This window comes from Podarcis liolepis, assembly GCF_965112155.1.
Source record: "Podarcis liolepis genome assembly, chromosome: 8".
In the NCBI taxonomy this organism is placed as follows: domain Eukaryota; kingdom Metazoa; phylum Chordata; class Lepidosauria; order Squamata; family Lacertidae; genus Podarcis; species Podarcis liolepis.
In genome coordinates, this window is record NC_139560.1 from 57,299,069 (window position 1) to 57,318,180 (window position 19,112).

At 39.6% G+C, this 19,112-nt stretch overlaps 1 protein-coding gene across 1 annotated transcript in view; it reads left to right on the plus strand.

The window, feature by feature from the left end:
• CTDP1 (CTD phosphatase subunit 1) overlaps positions 1–18,130 on the plus strand; it is a 48,283-nt gene extending 30,153 nt beyond the window's left edge. The window contains exons 12-13 of the mRNA XM_083518608.1: positions 2,422–2,594; positions 17,114–18,130. Coding sequence (XP_083374734.1) covers positions 2,422–2,594; positions 17,114–17,255 — 315 coding nt within the window. The 3' untranslated portion in view covers positions 17,256–18,130. The remainder of the gene's footprint in view (positions 1–2,421; positions 2,595–17,113) is intronic.
• Positions 18,131–19,112: the final 982 nt, after the last annotated feature.

Below are 19,112 nucleotides of genomic sequence, written 5' to 3' on the forward strand. Positions count from 1 at the left end.
GAGACTGCTATGTTAAAGTTACTGGTATAATATAAGAAGCCAGCCTGAGAGCTCTGGAGATAGAGGCAATACAAGGAAAAAAAGACTAGAAATTAGTTCAGATTCTATTATTATAAAGCCTTTGACTGAGAGGATGCTATACTTCTTAAGTCTGTATGTTAGATGCCTGTGTAGCTGAAGTAAGCCTTGGAATGTTCTCATGAATGCTGGAGAGACCTCAATTCTTAAACTGCATATGGAAAACAGATCACATTTAGTGAAACCACCCTCTCGTTAAAATGGCAGAACCAAGAAGACACTATTATTTTTTATTTATACATAAGTTCGCTTCAAGGATGTTAGTTATTTCTGTACTTGCATTTCAAGTGCTGGAGGAATACATTGGGCGCCAGCATGTCTTGTAACTGGTTTCCATCCTCGGGTATGCAGACATTAACATTAAACACTTTTGCAGGAGCATTTATTCAGGGAAAGGCAGAAAATACAGAACTTTGCAGTTTCAAGCAACATGAATTATCTTCCACCCCACCTTCTCTATTGACAGTGTATTGCTATGCTCTAATCAACATATGTGGCGGGCATGGACCTCAGTTCTGGTAGCAAATATTTATTGAAATAAAAGCAATTACCAAACAAAATGCCTTTGAATGTCCACAGCTGGCACTGCTCAATCGTTTCATGGGAGGTACTTACAGTTTAAAGCAGGCATAGGCAAGCTCCGGCCTTCCAGATGTTTGGGACTACAATTCCCATCATCCCTGACCATTGGTCCTGTTAGCTAGGGACGGTGGGAATTGTATTTCCAAACATCTGGAGAGCTGGAGTTTGCCTATGCCAGGTTTAAAGCTTTAATAATTTCTATTTTACTAGTGGCCAGGTTTGTAATAACAAGATGCAGCAAGAATTTGGAGAATGCTTCTTTGAACCTCCCTGAGACCTGTGGGTATAGGGCGATACACAAATTTAATAAATAATAATAAAGTTTGTTTGGGGAAAGAGTGGCTGGGGAAACTCAGCCAGATGGGCGGGGTATAAATAATAAATTATTATTATTATTAAATAGCACTTGTGGGGAAATTATCTAACAAAATAAAATTGGCACTAGGTTTAAAGGATAAAGACTCTTTTAGAGCTGATCAGTACAGCTTTTTATCTACATGACTAAAATGAAACATATAATACTTTTTGGTTAACATAAACTACATTCTTGTCTACACAAATGGTTGTGTCGGATAACTACTTATTTGGTTTTTGGGATATTACTTTGGATGTATTGTATTTTATGTGTTACAGTGTTGTATGTTGTACTCTAATAAAACATTTTTTAAGAATCATAGTAGCTGCTTTTCATTTAGGTTTAACGGAAAATTTCTTAGATCTCATTACACAATTCCACACTTTTCTTTTCCTCAGTATGACCTCCAGTTGCATTTAATCATAGCAGCAAATAATGTTTTTCGCCATTGCCTAAACGTACAACATGGAATTACAAGTTATAGCAAACATTTATTTCCAAACATGTATTATTATATCCCTGTTCCTTCAGCTTTGGATACTTTTATTACTTACATTAGAAAATATGCCTTAGATGTTAATCCATATAGAGTATCAGTCACATCAAGCTCTAGAATGTGGACACAGGCTTTTTTGTCTCAGTAGTCCAATCCTAAGCACATTTATTCTGAAATTTTGCTGAAGTCAGAGGAGGTAACTTCATAGTACATATAATTATGATTGCAGCATCAATGGGATACCAGTTTAGACAAATACCTCCTACTTGCTGTGCTAGTTTGCTCTGTCAATCAAAAAAATATGGTGCTTTGAAGTTTTTCTGTCTTTGATTCAAGCATTCCTACAACCTGAAAGAAAAGGATGCTTTAGAAGTGGTGGGTAAAACTTTTAAAGAGCTTTTTCAGACTCATCTCTCAATACATATATTTTCTGGTTCTCTCTATATAGGTCTCTATATATAGGGGGTAGAATTCTCTCTCGCTCTATCCCGTCATATACTCTTCCATTTTCAAGAGTTTTCTATTAATTTTAAACAACTATGATTTGGAAGTAGTCAGTCATTATTTATTGATGCCCCACACATCAACAAGAACATGTGCATATTGAAACTTCTCCTGTAGCTTACTTTCCATACCCAGTATTGGGGCAAAGTTGTGATTTAATTTAATTCAGTTTTATCCAATTTAAAACATTAAATTAAATTGCAGATACTTTTTTTTTCACAGATGTAATTGCTCAGTATTCTATTCTCATTTGACTGTTGCATTAATTTATGTATTGCCTTATGCTGCCCTGAGAAGCTTGGAATTTTAAAAGATGCATCAGAAAGTCATTGATACGGATAGGCAGTCATTGTGCAATTGTTCTGCTAAACTGTCGTGTCATTACTAACGCTTGATCATTTGGCAGGTTGATGACATATTGGGAGAAGGCAGTGACGACAGCGACAGTGAAAAAAAGAAGACAGGAGATGGAAAGTCAGCACCGCAGCGTAAAGCAAAAGAAACTGTAAATGTAAAAATAGAAGAGAGACCTGCTTCGACATCTTCAAGTGAAAGAAGCTTGACAGGCAGTGTACCCAGGTATGTGCTCTTTACCTTATTAAAATGAATAGTGTTGGTGTTCTCTGCATTATATTTCTTTCACCTACTACTTCTTTAAAGTGCATATAAAAATTATGTAACAGACTTCCAAAGCTTTTCTGCCAGTAAGAAAGTCTGAAGATCCTGGAACTTGGATGAAATAACCGTGGCTTACATTAACTACAGTTCCTTGGGTGTAGATGAAATGTTAAAGTGCAGTTTCTGTACATATAAAAACAGATGCAAAAGCCTCTGATCTCTTATTACAGCTACAGTGGTGCCTCGCAAGACGAAATTAATCCGTTCCGCAAGTCTCTTCGTCTAGCGGTTTTTTCGTCTTGCGAAGCAACCCGATTAGCGGATTAGCGCCATTAGCAGTTTAGCGGCTATTAAAGGCTTAGCGGCTTAGCTGCTAAAAGGCTATTAAAGGCTTAGCGGCTTAAAAAGGGGGGGGAAGCAGAAAAAAATCTCAAGACTCGCAAGACATTTTCGTCTTGCGAAGCAAGCCCATAGGGATATTCGTACTGCGAAGCGCATTGAAAAACGGAAAACCCTTTCGTCTAGCGGGTTTTCCGTCTTGCGAGGCATTCGTCTTGCGGGGCACCACTGTATGCTAGAAGAGAAAGAAAGAAAGTGCATGAACCCAAGGCTTGCAGCTGCTTATTACTGGCACACTAAACCACAGTTTATGATAACGTTCAAAATTGCCTGTTGATAAACTGAGAGTGCTTTAATGCTGAAGGGAATGCCTGCAATCTTGTGGCAGCAGCAGGGAAGAGGAGAAATGCATAACCCTGAGGTTCATTCATATAATGCTAAATCATAGTTTACTGTTGCATCTGAATGAAGTCACTGTCTCAGTAATCCTTATAGCAACCCTTTAAGGTTAGGGCAGTATTATACCTACCGTATTTTTCGTCCCATAGGACGCACTTTTTCCCCTCCAAAAATGAAGGGGAAATGTGTGTGCGTCCCATGGGGCGAATGCAGGCTTTCGATGAAGCCTGGAGAGCGAGAGGCATTGGTGCACACCGACCCCTCTCGCTCTCCAGGCTTCAGGAAGCTATCCGCAAGCCTTGCGAGCCCGGTGGGAGTTCCCACGGGCTCACAAGGCTTGCGGGCAGCAGCCTGCAGCCCCCGCGAGTGTCTGCAAGCCTTGCGCGCCCAGCAGGAGGTCCCACCGGGTGCGCGAGGCTTGGGGCGGCAGCCTGTCGCCTGAAGCACGGGGAGCCCTCCGGAGGGCTCCCCGTGCTTTGGGCGAGTGTCTGCAAGCCTTGCACGCCCGGCAGGAGGTCCTGCCGGGTGCGGGAGGCTTGGGGCGGCAGCCTGTCACCCAAAGCACGGGGAGCCCTCCGGAGGGTGCCCCGTGCTTCGGGCAGGTGAGCGCAAGGCTTGGGGCGGCAGCCAGGGCGGAGGGGGGGAATTTTTTTTTAATTCATTTTCCCCCAAAAAAACGAGGTGCGTCCTATGGGCCGGTGTGCCCTATAGGACGAAAAATACGGTATATTGCAGTGGTAACAGCCAAGGCTGAGAAAATGGTGCCTTACCTATGGCCACTGTATAAGTTATGACCGAGGTGAAGTTTGGACTAGGAAATTTCACACTCAAAACAGTGCAGTCCTGGTTTATGATTCCTCAGAGTCAAGTCCCAATTTGTTCTGTGGGGCTTAATTCTATGCATATACAGTCGTACCTTGGTTCGCGAATGCCTTGTGACTCGAACGTTTTGGCTCCCAACGTTTGTGAACTTTCTTTGGAACCCAAACGTCCGAAGTGGCTTCTGATTGAGTGCAGGAAGCTCCTGCAGCCAATTGGAAGCCATGCCTTGGTTTTCAAATGTTTTCGGAAGTCAAATGGACTTCCAGAATGGCTTCCGTTCGAGAACCAAGGTATTACTACAAGATTGAAGCCTTATCCATTTTGCTTTTTGGCTAAAGTCTGCAGGAGTTCCCTACAAAACTGAGCACAGGTTTGTTTTTTAAATTTTAGAAGACATTGTAGTTTAAAAATTCAGAACATGAAACAATGGCGCTTTTACCAAATAAAGCTACATATTCGAATATTATCCAGGTTTCCTACCATGTTAAATATTATTAACATCTATTGTAGAAATGAATGCTTGCTTGGTCAGATGATATGCAAATACTGTGCTTTTTCAGGTCTCTAAATTATAGTACTGCCTGTCAGGGCAATAATATGGCACACAATACAGCTTCTATAATAAATACCATATTTTTTGCTCTATAAGACTCACTTTTTCTCTCCTAAAAAGTAAGGGGAAATGTGTGTGCGTCTTATGGAGCAAATGCAGGCTGCACAGCTATCCCAGAAGCCAGAACAGCAAGAGGGATTGCTGCTTTCACTGCACAGCGATCCCTCTTGTTGTTCTGGCTTCTGAGATTCAGAATATATTTTTTTCTTGTTTTCCTCCTCCAAAAACTAGGTGCGTCTTGTGGTCTGGTGCGTCTTATAGAGCGAAAAATACGGTACATAAAATTACTCAAACCTATTTTGAAATAAGATGTGTACCCTTAACAGTGGCAACAATTCTCTCATGACTGCTAGCTTGACCTCAAACTACCAATTATCATGCACTGTAAAGCATGCACTCTTATTAACAGCTCTGTGCTCAGAGCCTCCCTTATGCTTTTTTACCTACAGAAATCTAATAAACCCATAAGTGAAGATGACAGATACAGCTTCTAAAACATCTGGGGAGTTTAAAATCATAATTCACAAGTAGGATCCTTTACGTTTTTTACAGGTAGTCTTTGCTAGCTGTTCCATCTAAAACCAGTTCTGCATATCTTAAGATATTTGACAAACCTCTGTTGAAATGTTACAGCTATTTGCATAGTGAGTAATCCTTTGCACACAGAGCTGATGTAAAGCACGCCAGGGTAAGTTCAGCTGGCATAAAGTTACACCAGATCCAAACCTGGTTCAGTAGCAAGGGAAAACAAGCCCTTAAAATAGTGTTCAGTGCCAGCTTGCCAGGTCACATGATGGAACTGAATGAGCCTAGGATCCAACCTAGGTTCCCCTCCCCCTCTGGTTCCATCTGTAGAACACCACTTTTTAGGTACTTACACCAGCTTTGGTTCAGTCAACTGAGGCTGGAATGAGCACATTATGCCAGCATATCTTCTGCTGAGCCAGGGTTCCAGACTTAACACTGGCCAACCTGGGAATCAGCCAGCTGAGCCAAAGATCTGTTGCATATTAAGCTGCTCAGCCCAGCAGATCTTGCCATAGGACTGCTGCTCTAGTCTCTCATTTCTCAGAATAATGAATTCACCCTTTGTACTTCAACATTTCTTAAAACATAGTACTTCATTGTTCATGCACATGAAATGCATGTGCTTTTTGACTGTAACTTCTGACTGTTTTCCTTTTCACCGCCTGTGGAGCATACAAAGTTGGAAACACGTCAGTCTTCTCCATAACGAGATACAACATTTATTTATTACAGTTAGCTGCATTTGCTCAATAACAGAACTTATTATTACTTTCTTATATTCTAATTATTTATTAATCTGAACCAGGTCAGAGTTCATTAAGCACTAGTTTTTTGAAAACAAAAAACAGGGAATACATTATGGATCTTGCAAGATATGTTGGAACATGCACATTCCCCATGCGCTCTTGGGAGTTCCTCAAAGAGCTTGGGAATGGAAAACATCTATGATGCTTCTCTGTGTGGGTAGTTCCTCCCCGTTCCTCTTTAGTTGAGACGCTTCCATAATTTCTCTGCAGAATTAGAGTGCAGCATCAGATGGAACAGAAGTTTATCTCATGAGAATTATACATGGATTCTCCTCCACACGCAATGTTATAAATGCTTGCAGTTTCAACAGTGGTCAAATAAATAGCAGCAAGAGTCATAAGTACCATATTAAAAAAAAAGACTCACCTTTTGTCAGAAACTTCAAAGAAATTGCTGAAAAAGAGAAGATGGATGAGATTCTCTTGCACTTTTCTCTGCCAGTGTCCTTATACCAAAAAGTTACCTATATATAGCCTCTAAAGGCTATTTCTAAGGAAGACAAATGTATTCCACCAGAACAATTTATTAACTTCACCGTCTGTTGTCTATACATTTTTCTTTCTTCTATCACTTGACAGTTTCCATAGATCTACAACTTGATGGAATGAAAGCTCATGAATAATACTGTTATGATTTACAACGGGCTGCAAAACCTCATTTTGGACAAATCGTTTCATAGCATCCTCTTCAATAAGAAAAATACTCTTAGGTCATTGTCCTACATACTACATGCAGCAGACTCCCAATTTTGCAGTTATACAATCCAGTCAAGACTACATTGGTTTGATGTTTTGTTTCTCAAGATGTTTAATAGGATTTTCAAATAGTGTCATTTCTTGCCATTTATAACTTGGCCAAGTTATCCAAAGAGACTACAGGAATGAACTATTGATATGGAAGGCTAGTTCTGTAAGTTGTAGGCAGCTGAGCACTTTTCACCCAGGAATATGAACAGGAAGCTATTTCGGCTGGGCACTTTTTAAAATTTATTAGTTTTTTAATCCCACCTTTCCTCCTGATTCCCCCTGCACAGCTTCTCCTACCCTCCCCGTCATGTCATATAGGATCAAACTAGGCATGTAACAGCATGGATTGCTCAGTTGGTCCTTACTCATAGGAGCTTACTTCCAAGGGAGGCAACAGAGAAAGGAGAGTAAGCAGGTAAAGAAAGTTTTCTTTAAAAGCAGTTCCAGGGGGAAGAGGAAGGAGGAAGAAAGGTCATAGTATTAGAGCAAGAGTTGTTGAGGGACAGCTAAAAGTGGTAGAGCTGGACAAGTAATGATCACAGGAAGAGATGTTGGGATTTAAGAGCTTCATAAAACAATGGCATATACACTACCAGCCCCAATAATAGCAAGTCCTTCCTTTTCCTTTCAAGTAATTTAATAGATCTTGGATGCAGGAAAAACCATAGGGTGGTATATAGGGCACAAGCCATGATTCATGAATTCATAAGCGGGGAACCATCTTTTACAGGAAAATGCACCCATATTATAAATTTGAAAAATAATTGTCTGGGTCATTTTTCATATTGTAGTAATGAATGGATGATGAATAGATTCTAAAAGTGAATATATGCAACAGAACTCTGGAAATGTCTGTTAATCAATATTTCTATTGTGCTTTTATAATGAGAATGGAGGTCAAATTCTTTCCTGGAACTTAACACAGATAAAATATATCTGCGTCAAAATAATGTTATTTCCTGTATAAACACATTTTTTAGCTGGAAGATTTTCAGAGACAAAAAGAGACAAAAGGCAAAATGTAGTTAGATACCCAAATGTTACTCTACTGTAACATTCCTAAACCACTCTAGTTGCAGTAGGATAGTTAAGAAAAGCATACCTAGTTTTTCTTTCTAGGTCATGAATGTGAGCATGATGACTTATATCCCCTTTGATTTATCCTTAGAGAATTTCATTATCTGTACAAAGTATCTAACCTTTGAATTCTACTAAGTTCTTTACTGCATTGATATCACTTGACAGAGGATGGTACGATTTAAAGTATGCATGGTGCGCAAGTGATAGATTTAAAATATTCTTTCATCTTTCTTCAGCATTTTTCTTTTTTGTTGTTGAACAAATACAGGTGCAAAACTTTTTTTATACTTAGTAGAGCTTTACCCATGAGTTCCAAATTCTTAATTCTTTAAAGTGATAAGCTACTAGGGCCAGCTCAGATATTCAGTAGTTCCTACTCGAAGACAAAAAGAGGATCAGAACTCCTCACCCCTGATTTCAAACTCTTGGCCTAATATAAATAGTGCAGCCATTCTGGAAATGCACTAAAAACTACAACGTTTTTGGCATGTGTGATATGCCAAAAGCTGATTTCTTTATTCTACGCTTCAGTTGATCCACCACATCATCTTTCCTTATTCTCATATGTGCCACAGTCCTTACCCCCTTCATTCATCTGTCATGGCTCTCAAAATTGTTGATTCACTCTCATGTGTTTTGCTGCTACTTGCTGATGTCTAGTTTTCTGTCATGTCATGTCTCCTCTCCCATCCCTTCTCTCCTCCTCACTGTCATCCCAGCATAACATTCCTAGGTGTCTTGCTGATGTCTGAAACAGAGCAATGAAATTTAAGCTTATAATATTTCTGTCACTGCTGGAGAATGTAGTTTCATCCAAATTCCTCCTCCATAGTCAAAAGTCTTTTCTGAAGTGTCCTTTATTTATTTTACCTCCTCCACTCCCATGTCACTCTTCCCAATCCTGTCTCTACTTCTAATTATAAATCTATGGCCAAGTATCTCCTTTTTTGCTACTTTCTGTCTCATGAATATTATTAGACCTCAGGGCAGGAATTATTACTTCTCTACAATGCCTATCATCTTAGCACTACATCAATGCTAAATAGTGAGTTTACTTCCTGCTTTGAATAAAAAGTACAGTTAATATGACTTGAACTTTAAGTGCTATGTTGCTTCAAAAATATTTTCTCTCTTTTTATTTTAATACTGCGTAAATATGTCTTATCATCTTAATGTCCTGAGACTCAAGTGCTGTCAAAGTTGTTTCAGTTATGTAAGGAAAGCTCTCATGGGTTTAAAGAGAACTTTAAAAGACCCTTTTATCATAGCTTGATCTTGAGCGTTGTTAGCCTCAATATGACTTGGCTTTGAGACAATAGTCATGGCATGTGTGAAGGTCAGACGTGGCAAAAAATGCCAAATAAAACTCCAAACAGTGATTTCTTCACAGAAAAAGGCTATGCCAGCAAAAAGAATGATGGAGAGGGGGGAGTGATAATCACAGTAGGAACATTTTTCCTAGTCATTTCTACTGATCTACTGACTATGGAAGTGAGAGCTGAACCATAAAGAAGGCTGATCGCTGAAGAATTGATGCTTTTGAATTATGGTGTTGGAGGAGACTCTTGAGAGTCCCGTGGACTGCAAGAAGATCAAACCTCTCCATTCTTAAGGAAATCAGCCCTGAGTGCTCACTGGAAGGACAGATCCTGAAGCTGAGGCTCCAATACTTTGGCAACCTCATGAGAAGAGAAGACTCCCTGGAAAAGACCCTGATGTTGGGAAAGATGGAGGGCACAAGGAGAAGGGGACGACAGAGGATGAGATGGTTGGACAGTGTTCTCGAAGCTACCAGCATGAGTTTGACCCAAACAGCGGGAGGCAGTGGAAGACAGGAGTGCCTGGCATGCTCTGGTCCATGGGGTCACAAAGAGTCAGACATGACTAAACAACAACAAAACTGATCATGAGTGTCCTTTAGCCAGAGCACATTTTAGGGGGTTTTCAGGGTAGGGAGATTCAAACCCCCCTTTTAGATAATCAAGATAGGGGGTGGGATTCAGTGTTGTGCTCTTCAAATCATTCCATCTGCGCAACCATACCAGCTTGCCAGACAGAATTATACCCCTGTCCCACACATTGTTCTAGGGATTCCCACACACCCCAAGCCATTTTTTTGAACTGTACCAGGGGGTGGGGGGAAGCCCTGCTGCACAAGCAGCTGTCCTTGCGCAGGGCTTCTTCAGACAGGACATTAAGTGAAATCTGCATTTTAAAAAAATGAAGAAAAGTTTTGTTTTATAAGCCCTGTCGTCCTGTGTTGCTCACGTTTCGTTGTTTGGAAACAAATAAACCTGTGCCCTTAGGTTAGAATCAAAATGTTCAGAGATAATAGGCAATCTCAAAGAATGATCTGAAATAGAAGGGAGGTCCTTCTCGCCGTCTCTCCCTAACCTAACTGCTATCCTTGCAGTGAGAGAGTGAAGAGGATTCAGTTGTTGCATGCAAGATAAAGAAAGAATGGAAATAGAGTGTGGATGGAACACATGAGCCCAACATTTATACTTGCATTTCTAAACCATTATTCAATGCTAGCCAATGTCATTGTGGACTACAACTCCCATCATCCCTATGTGCTGGCTGGGGCTGATGAGAGTTACACCTGGAGGCCACCATGTTTGCTTCCCCTGTTTAACTCCTGTGAATGTAGCCATTGTTTTGTTCTGAGGTTGAGGCTTAGAAGTACAGTGGTACCTCTAGTTACGAATTTAATTCATTCCGGAGGTCCATTCTTAACCTGAAACTGTTAACTAGAGGCGTTCTTTCGCTAATGGGGCCTCTTGCTGCCGCTGTGCCACCGACACACGATTTCCGTTCTCATCCTGGGGCAAACTTCCAGGTTAGCAGAGTTTGTAAGTTTTTAAGATCAGAAACAAAAAAATGGCGTGCTGTGTATGGATTTCGTTATAATACCCATAAAGACAGCTAGTGTAATTGGACCATATCCTAACAGTGTTAGGTTTGTTCATTTAATAGATCTTTGGCCCTTTTTTAGTGAAAGGTGGCCTTATTGATTAATATTGATGCTGCCTATGCTGGTTCCTCAGAATAGTTTTCTTGGTTATGGAAGCAGCAATGTATTTCTCTTTAAAATTCCACAATACATTTTAGGAGTCCCAACAAAGTGGTATGCAATCAGGGACTTAAGCAGGAATTGTAGGAGGAACAGGCAACCGAAATGCTAACTTACAATAGAATTGCCACTTTCCCCATTCTGTAGACTAAATTAGATAAAATTATTCCTGCTACTTGAATGCTGAGTAGGACTGAGATGGCTTGTCAATCTCTCATACACAGATTCCCATCTGAACCTTGAATTTAAAATTGCTAGAATTATCCCAAGACATAACAACAAGCTGTTTGGCTGTGACTTTTGTTTGAAGTATTATGCAAGCTCCATGTCGCATTGACAACAAAATGTCAGGTACTTTACATGAAGGTAACATGATTACCATATTTCAGGTTTATTTTCTATTTCCAAAATCTGGGTGTTTTCACAGACCTCTTTAAAAAAAAAAGTTCTTGTACAATGTAGAAAAACCAGTTAAGATAACTGGATACTTTTATACTACCCAGTGTCTTTCATTCACATTGTAGTCCTAACAGGTAATTGAGTATCATACAGCCTTTGAAACAGAAAGTTGAAACTAATAACTAGCTTCTCCAAGACCTCCTAATGAATCCAAGAACAACTGAGACTGAAACAGTTTTCCCAAGTACAAACTCAAATTCTTATTCAAGCTCTTTCTGGGAACATGTCATGAAAACAATATAATACAAGCTCTGGGATTTTCTTAGAGATAAGACACTAAAATAAGCATGGAAATACCTTTTCAGTATCCATTGCTATTATATGAAAAGTACAATGAAAGTTGTCAAAGGTATATGCAAGGAACACTTCCCACCCCCCTACCGTTACCAGCTTGTATTTAACTCTGATGTGCTATCTAATTGACACAGCTGCTATTTAGGTTAATTATATGTCAAAAACTACAGAATGATAGATAGTGACAGTAGACATAGTGTTAAATTAAGCCTGGGATTTTGACAAGGGTAGCTTTTGGGATCTAACAAAAATAAAATACCCAAAACAAAACCTGATGTTGCAAAGTATTACAAAGAAACCGGACTACCCCAATATTACTTGCTGCCAGGGGCAAAGGCAAGATTGTGCCCTCGTCTTTCCATTCTGTATGCAGAAAGCAACTAGGCAGACACTTGAATCTTACTTTAACAGTGATTATAAGACAGCCTTCTCCATTGATTCAGAGGGTAGCAGACTAGCTTAGGGCATATGGAGCAGATCATGTGACACACACACAACTCTCCTGGCTCTGAGCCCCTCAGCATGTGACTGTCTCAATCTGATGTTTGGGTCAGCCCTGCTAAGGAAGTGTGTCATTGTAACATGATCTCAAGGTGAGGATAGGATTGGCATATGGTGCTAGAATGTTTCCCCATTTTTTGCAGTGTGTGACATATCATACTTGAGCCGCCCAAATATGTTAGGAACAGATCCCATCTATTGTTTGCTGTGTTGAAGTATTTTTGCCATGAGTTGTGAGGCTGCATAGGTTTTTAAATAAGTTGGTCTGAAATGGAGATTTGCTTTTTCTGGAAAACTAATCAAGCCTGTTCACTGACCCTTAGCAACATGTTATTTGCTTTTTCCTGCTCTCTTTTTGTAGCCTGTTGTAATCTGTGTGAGGCAAGCTAATGCGTTAAGTATTCTATGTATTGTACTGATTCCAAGTGATTCCAAGTAACATTTATTGTGGAATGCTTTTGTAACTCCATTTTTTATTTTAAAAAACCACTAGGTTTTAAAATAAGCATTGGTAACTGGTAGTATACAAATTGTTCATGATATCAGAAATGCATCTAACATAGTTTTCCTAATGAACTCTAAAATGTACCATTCAGCTCTTTGTAATAACTGAAGTGCATTAATCCTGACCACTATAACGTTTAATGGCTCTTTGGCACAAAAGTAAACACTTAAAATGTCTGCACCCTGATGTTGGACTAGTTGCTTTCAGTGTAATATGCCCTGAATTGTACTTTGGGGATTGACTGAAGTGAATCCATGCATATATACATGAAATCAGTTATACATCAAAACACATACAAGAGTAAGTTAGAAAATAGCAGTGCAATTGTATACATGTCTGTTCAGAAGTAAGCCGCTGAATTCAGTGGGTCTTACTCCCAGGTGCTTCCATCATATATTGCAGCATCAGAGATTTAATGTGAAGAGATCCAAGAAACCCCCTAAGGGAAGACAATTAAATATAGTAATATAAATTAAACAGGGATGTTTATGTCTGAATACATTGAAGACTGCTGCTCTGGGCAAACATTTTATTATCATGTTTATTTTTATTAGGATAAAGTTAAGTACTACAATTAATATACAGACCTCTTCTCTACTCAAGGAAGATATAAAGACAGAGGCAGAATCTCAGTTATGTGAGCATTTGTTATTCATCATTGTTTCTGTAAATCGCATATGGGCAAACTATGGCCACAATCCCAGCTCTAAACCCAAATATGAACAGCTCACATTCCCTGTGATTCTCCTGACATGTTGCAAAGGAAGGATCAGCTCCTTTTGATAGAGAAGGAGACAGAGGGGGCATTACAGGTCACTTTTAAAGAACAGCAACTGCAGACAAGGCAAGTAAAGCCGTTCTCATAAAATGCTGTACAGGGTGTGGGAGTGCTGTCTTAACAAGCCATGAGCCTATCATTTTTCCCTATTACTTGGGATAATTTCCATTAATCTTTTTTTTATACATTCTTATTATCATTTCATCACTATGTTGCTTGCTTGTTGTAGGGACTCAGAGGAAAGAAAAAATATTGTTAAGGGAGATTTGATTGTGAAAACCTTTATGAGCAAAATATTAAAGGACCTCAGTTAAGGTGTTAATTGCATTTCTCACGCTAGGTATTTTGGTGTCTGATTGTGGCAATAATTCCTGCATCTTTTGTAAGGAGCTGATCTAAGACTGTACACACTTGAAATATGCAAGTATGTGAGTTTTTGCAGCATCCTCCCAGAGCTACCCTAGCATGATTGCACCTCAGGATAATTAAAAACAATATTTGAGTTACATCAGGAGACATTATTTTCCCTTGGATTTCTCAGGAAATTATTTAACTGCAATTAGTATGTACTTGTGTCAGAAGATGTACACCATTAAGCTTCCTTTCCTTGTGTGTTGTCACTTGCTTTTTAGCATGCTTGACACACAGGAAGGAGACAGCGAGGTGGAGAAGCATGTGCCCAGCTCACTAATTCTGTTGGGAAGAGGATATAGGACCTCTCAGGGTACATAGAGTATGAAGAATAAATATGCTGTGTGTACCTCACTAGGAAATGGGAAAAGTAGAATGAAAACAAGCCTTTACTGTTTTCCAGTTCTTCTTATTCTCTTCCTCTTGCTTCCTGCCAGTCAGGGGAGGAAATCTCATATTCTTTTCTGAGGGACAGAAAAGAAAAGAGTAGAATAGATTCTGCCAGAATGAACTGAACTATAGTTGTCTGAAGTGGTGGAAAGCTTCTGAGCATGCTCTGAAGCTTCCATTGTATTACTAGAATCACAGTAGGTAATGAAAATATCCCCTGCTGGTGGTTCCTCCCACTTTTTACAAGTCATGCTTTGGATAGAAAACAGGGAGGGCAGGGGGTGATTGAGCCAAACTAATTGGTAGTTTGAGTTCGGCTCATAACTGGTGTGGCTTTTTTAAACAGAGGGAGTTATCCTCTCCTTTCTGAAAGTCAGTACTATTCTTCATGTTAAGCATCAGAGACTCAAAGGGAAGGTCTGTTGGATAAGAGCAACAGGCAGCTTTGGGATAGCTCACTTGGTAGAGCATGAGATTCTGAATCTCAGGGTCATGGATTCACGCCCACCTTGGGCAAAAAATGCCTGTATTGCCGGGGGTTGGACTAAGTGACCCATGTGGTCCCTTCCATCTTTGCAATTACAGTGGTACCTCAGGTTACAGATGCTTCAGGTTACAGACTCCGCCAACCCAGAAATAGTACCTCGGGTTAAGAACTTTGCTTGAGGATGAGAACAGAAATCGCACGGCGGCAGCAGTGGGAGGCCCCATCAGCTAAAGTGGTGCTTCAGATTAAGAACAGTTTCAGGTCAAGAATGGACCTCCAGAATGAATTAAGTTCTTAACCCGAGGTACCACTGTACAGGATTCTATATGACCCCACCACAACGTTGTTGTTGTTATAATTTCCATACCTCCCTTTATCTGATGATCACAGGGCAATTTACAATATAAAAACACAAAAAACCACAAAAAATAACATTATCCACCACACACACAGCTTAAAAGGCCCAACCGGCCTGCTGGCTGGGGCTGTTGGGAACTGTGGTCTAAAACAGCTAGAGGGCACCAGGTTGGTGAAGGCTGCATTATAGTACTCTCCAAGCGACACAAGGGAAACGAGTGGCAAATTTGTGTGCTGTGTAAAGTGTGTCATGAGCTTTACCCTTTGCAAAATGCCAGACATGGGAACAAATACGCATTTATCTTGGCTATCAGCTTAATGGTAATGAATAGTACTTGCACAAACCTTCCATGTTTTATTTTGTCTTTTATGTTGGCAAGACAGTACAGTAGGGACTTTTTGGACTACATTTCGGAACATTATGTAGTGCCACTTGTAACTTGGCATCTCTGTGGCTCATTAATTAGCAGTGATTACAGTTCCAGCAAGAACAGTTCACACTCTCATAGCAAAGTTGGTGAAACTGGTTTTCTATACCAATATGATTCAGATAAATGAAATTTTATTCCTAACTAGGGGAGCGGTAAAGCTTTCAGGAGCTTGCAGGTCCTAATTCTGTTTAGTGCAGTAACCTAAAATGGAAATATTGATGTATCTCAAGGGAGCATTAGGGTTTCAGGACTATTTATTCAAGAGTCCATTATGCAAGGAAATTAATTTTCTATAGGGCGTGTACTTTCATGCCCTAAGGTTACCAGATGTCCCCATTTCCCGGGGACAGTCCCCGGATTTACAAATCAGTCCCCATACAAAATCCTATCATTCCTACTGAAGTTGAGAAGTGTCCCCGGATTCATTGGAAAAAAACCTTACCCTACAGTATTAAAGCAGTGCACCACAGGCTCCTTAGACATTGGAGAGTAACATGCGTATTTATTAGAGCAGCAGTGTTGGGAGATGCAGCAGAGAAGAGGGGGAACTGTAACAGGGTGAGGTTTTCTTGATTGCTATGATTTTGACACTGTGTTTGTTGCATCCATATCATCTCTTATGATGGGTATTTTGTGTTTGACATTACTTGGCTCTGCTTCTAGGGATAATTGAATGCAGAAAAATTCAAAATATACCGTAAAGAAGACGAAAAGAACAAGGTCAATTCTCTCTAAACCTGAGCATATTAATTGTCCAGTATAGGGCAAGGTCAGACAGTAAATGCTTTGCTACAAAATTTGTAGAAAGTGATCTCCCTGAAACTCGAATTTATCATAGCCTGTAATGGGGAGGTGGGGGGGTCATTTTCAGTTTCGGAACTTTTTAAAGTGCATCATCATACTGCAAGTGATGCCTTTCTTTTGAATACAGTCTTTTTATACTTTCCTTGGGCTTCCAGACCTAAAATAAATCACATATTGGCTTCTGCCATTGGCCAGTGGACTAAGGTTGCTGGGTTGTGTGTGTAAATGACACTGCTGAGATTGTGTAAATTCAAGATTCGGTCCCTATATTTGCTTGCTTTCTTCCACTTTTATTTCATGTCTCTTATATTGTGAGGGACTGTCGTTTCAATCTCTATACAGCACTTAGAAAATGTTATGTGCTTAGAGATTGACCTTTCTTCTCAGTGTAAAAGCTTTGAAATATTTGGGGGAGGGATTCTGCTGCTTGCCATCTTCCATTTGAAGACTACACTATTAGGCAGTTAAAGACACGGCTTTCTTAAGCCAAAACTCACAGAAACTTGTTTCCGGTACCTCTCGGGTGGGCACCATTGCCATTCTAAGAGAACGAGGGAGGTGTTCATGGTGAGTTCTGGCACCTCTTTTGCTAGAAAAATAGCACTGCGTAAGGATCTTGTTTTAATCATGTCCATTTTTTGTGTCCAAATTTGTAGGGGTCATAAGCGAAAGCTGGATGAAGATGATGGTGCCAGCGAATCTAGCAAAGGGTCTAGCAATGACGACGAGGAGGGCAGCAGCTCGGAAGCGGATGAGATGGCGGCAGCACTGGAAGCTGAACTGAATGACTTTATGTAACCTCCATATGGGAGGGGACTTGTAATTATGTGTTTCTTTTTGCAACCATTCAGAATTCCAATGGTGGGCATTTCCTGTTTTCCTCTCCGAAATATGGTGTATATTTTGCAAAGCAACAAAGGAGGTGATAATGCATTATTTTACAAAACCTGAAATAAGATGTTTTTAGGGTGTTTTACTAAAGGAATATATACTTTTTTAAAGGAAAAGTATTAAAGGGGGACTTGGTGTGATGCCAAAGACATGTTGTGAGAGCTCTGCAGAACCTTATTATATGAGCCGTTAGTACAAAGATTTGCATCTGAACATTAAAAAAATTATTGCCATGACGGCTTTGGGTACCAAGCTTCAGAAAGAATACCTAAGGAATATATTGCATGGATGAAGCAAAGGATCTTGATCGGGATGGGATATGTTTTCTTCACAGTGAATTCTTATCAAATAGAAAGATTTTTAAAAATAAAAATAAAGAACAATTTATATTTGTATAGGAACTGAGAATGCTATATGCAAGCTTTGTGAACGCTGCACTCAACCTACCTGCCACTTGCTTCAAAGAGAATATATGATGGTTGATTCCCATGTTTTTAAGTTACTTTGTGGACTAGTATCCTTTAGAGAGAGACCATTTAGATTTTTAACTTTACTTCTCTGTAATTGCAGTTCTAGCACAGGCTATTCTGTGTAGTATTGTACTGCCATAAAACATATTCATGCATTTTGTGTTGTGTTTGGAAGGAATTGCTGCTAGCGAATTCCTGATAGCATTTTATTTCTTTCAGAGGACAGATGTAAAGTTTTTTGTACATTCTATTTCATATTTGATCTACAAAACAGATTCTTTTCATTTAATAATAAAAAAATACATTTTGTAAGCTCTTTTCTCATTTCATGATTTTTTGTGCTAATGTTTCTATTTTGGTTGCTTCCATGCAATAAGATGTACCTTTTCCAAAATTACACTTCTATGAAAATAATTAGCAACATATTTTGGAATAAGATCAAAATGCCTTTGATGGAAATCCTCTCATTCCATGCTGTCCCCTCCTGTTGAGCTTGCTAATTGAATTGACAAGAAATACTTGTAAAGCAGTTTGGTCACAGGATTGTGTTTGAGCAGATGATGTTTTATGTGTTTAGTCATATTGTTCAAGCCACATTTTGATGGGTTGGAGTCTCTTTTTTATTGTGTGTGTAGGTCAAGGGATGAGCCACCTGTAGCTTGTCAGTGAAAAATGTGGTTGGGATCCAGATTTTTCCTTGCCTTTTGTGCAAGGTTTTTGCAGTAGCTCAATGGAATTTCTTACTTTGAGCCGCTGGTTCCCATGCTGTGACAAACTCTACCTTTGTAAGTTCTTCTCTTTTTCAAAAGCATCTCGCCATGTGTCAAGAGGGGATAACAAAGCATTATGCATATCACTATTACGTAGCTCAGCTTGCCCTAGCTGAGGCAAATGAGAGTTGTAGTCTAAAACATCTGTATGGCACCAGATTGGCGATGGCTGGATTTGCTCCTTACCTCTAATCTCCAGCAAGGATGAAGCTTCAATAAATGTGTTTGTATTTTCTCACATTTTTTCCTTGTTCCTTTCCCCATCCTAATTCGAATCAAGGTTTCCATGGTAAAAATCAGTCTGAAGTACTATGTACATAGATAAATGTATCTATGTATAAATCATAAGTATGTTGCTTTATTCGTATGAAGAATAATTTAGTTCTCTAATGAAGTCTTTTTTGGGCTGAATATACAGCTCAACTGTGCTGACAGGGAACATTTTGAATTAAGTGCAGTAGCTTTTGAAGTGAAGCAGTTGCACTGATCAATACTCTAGTCTCTCTTGGTTCTATGGTGGTTCT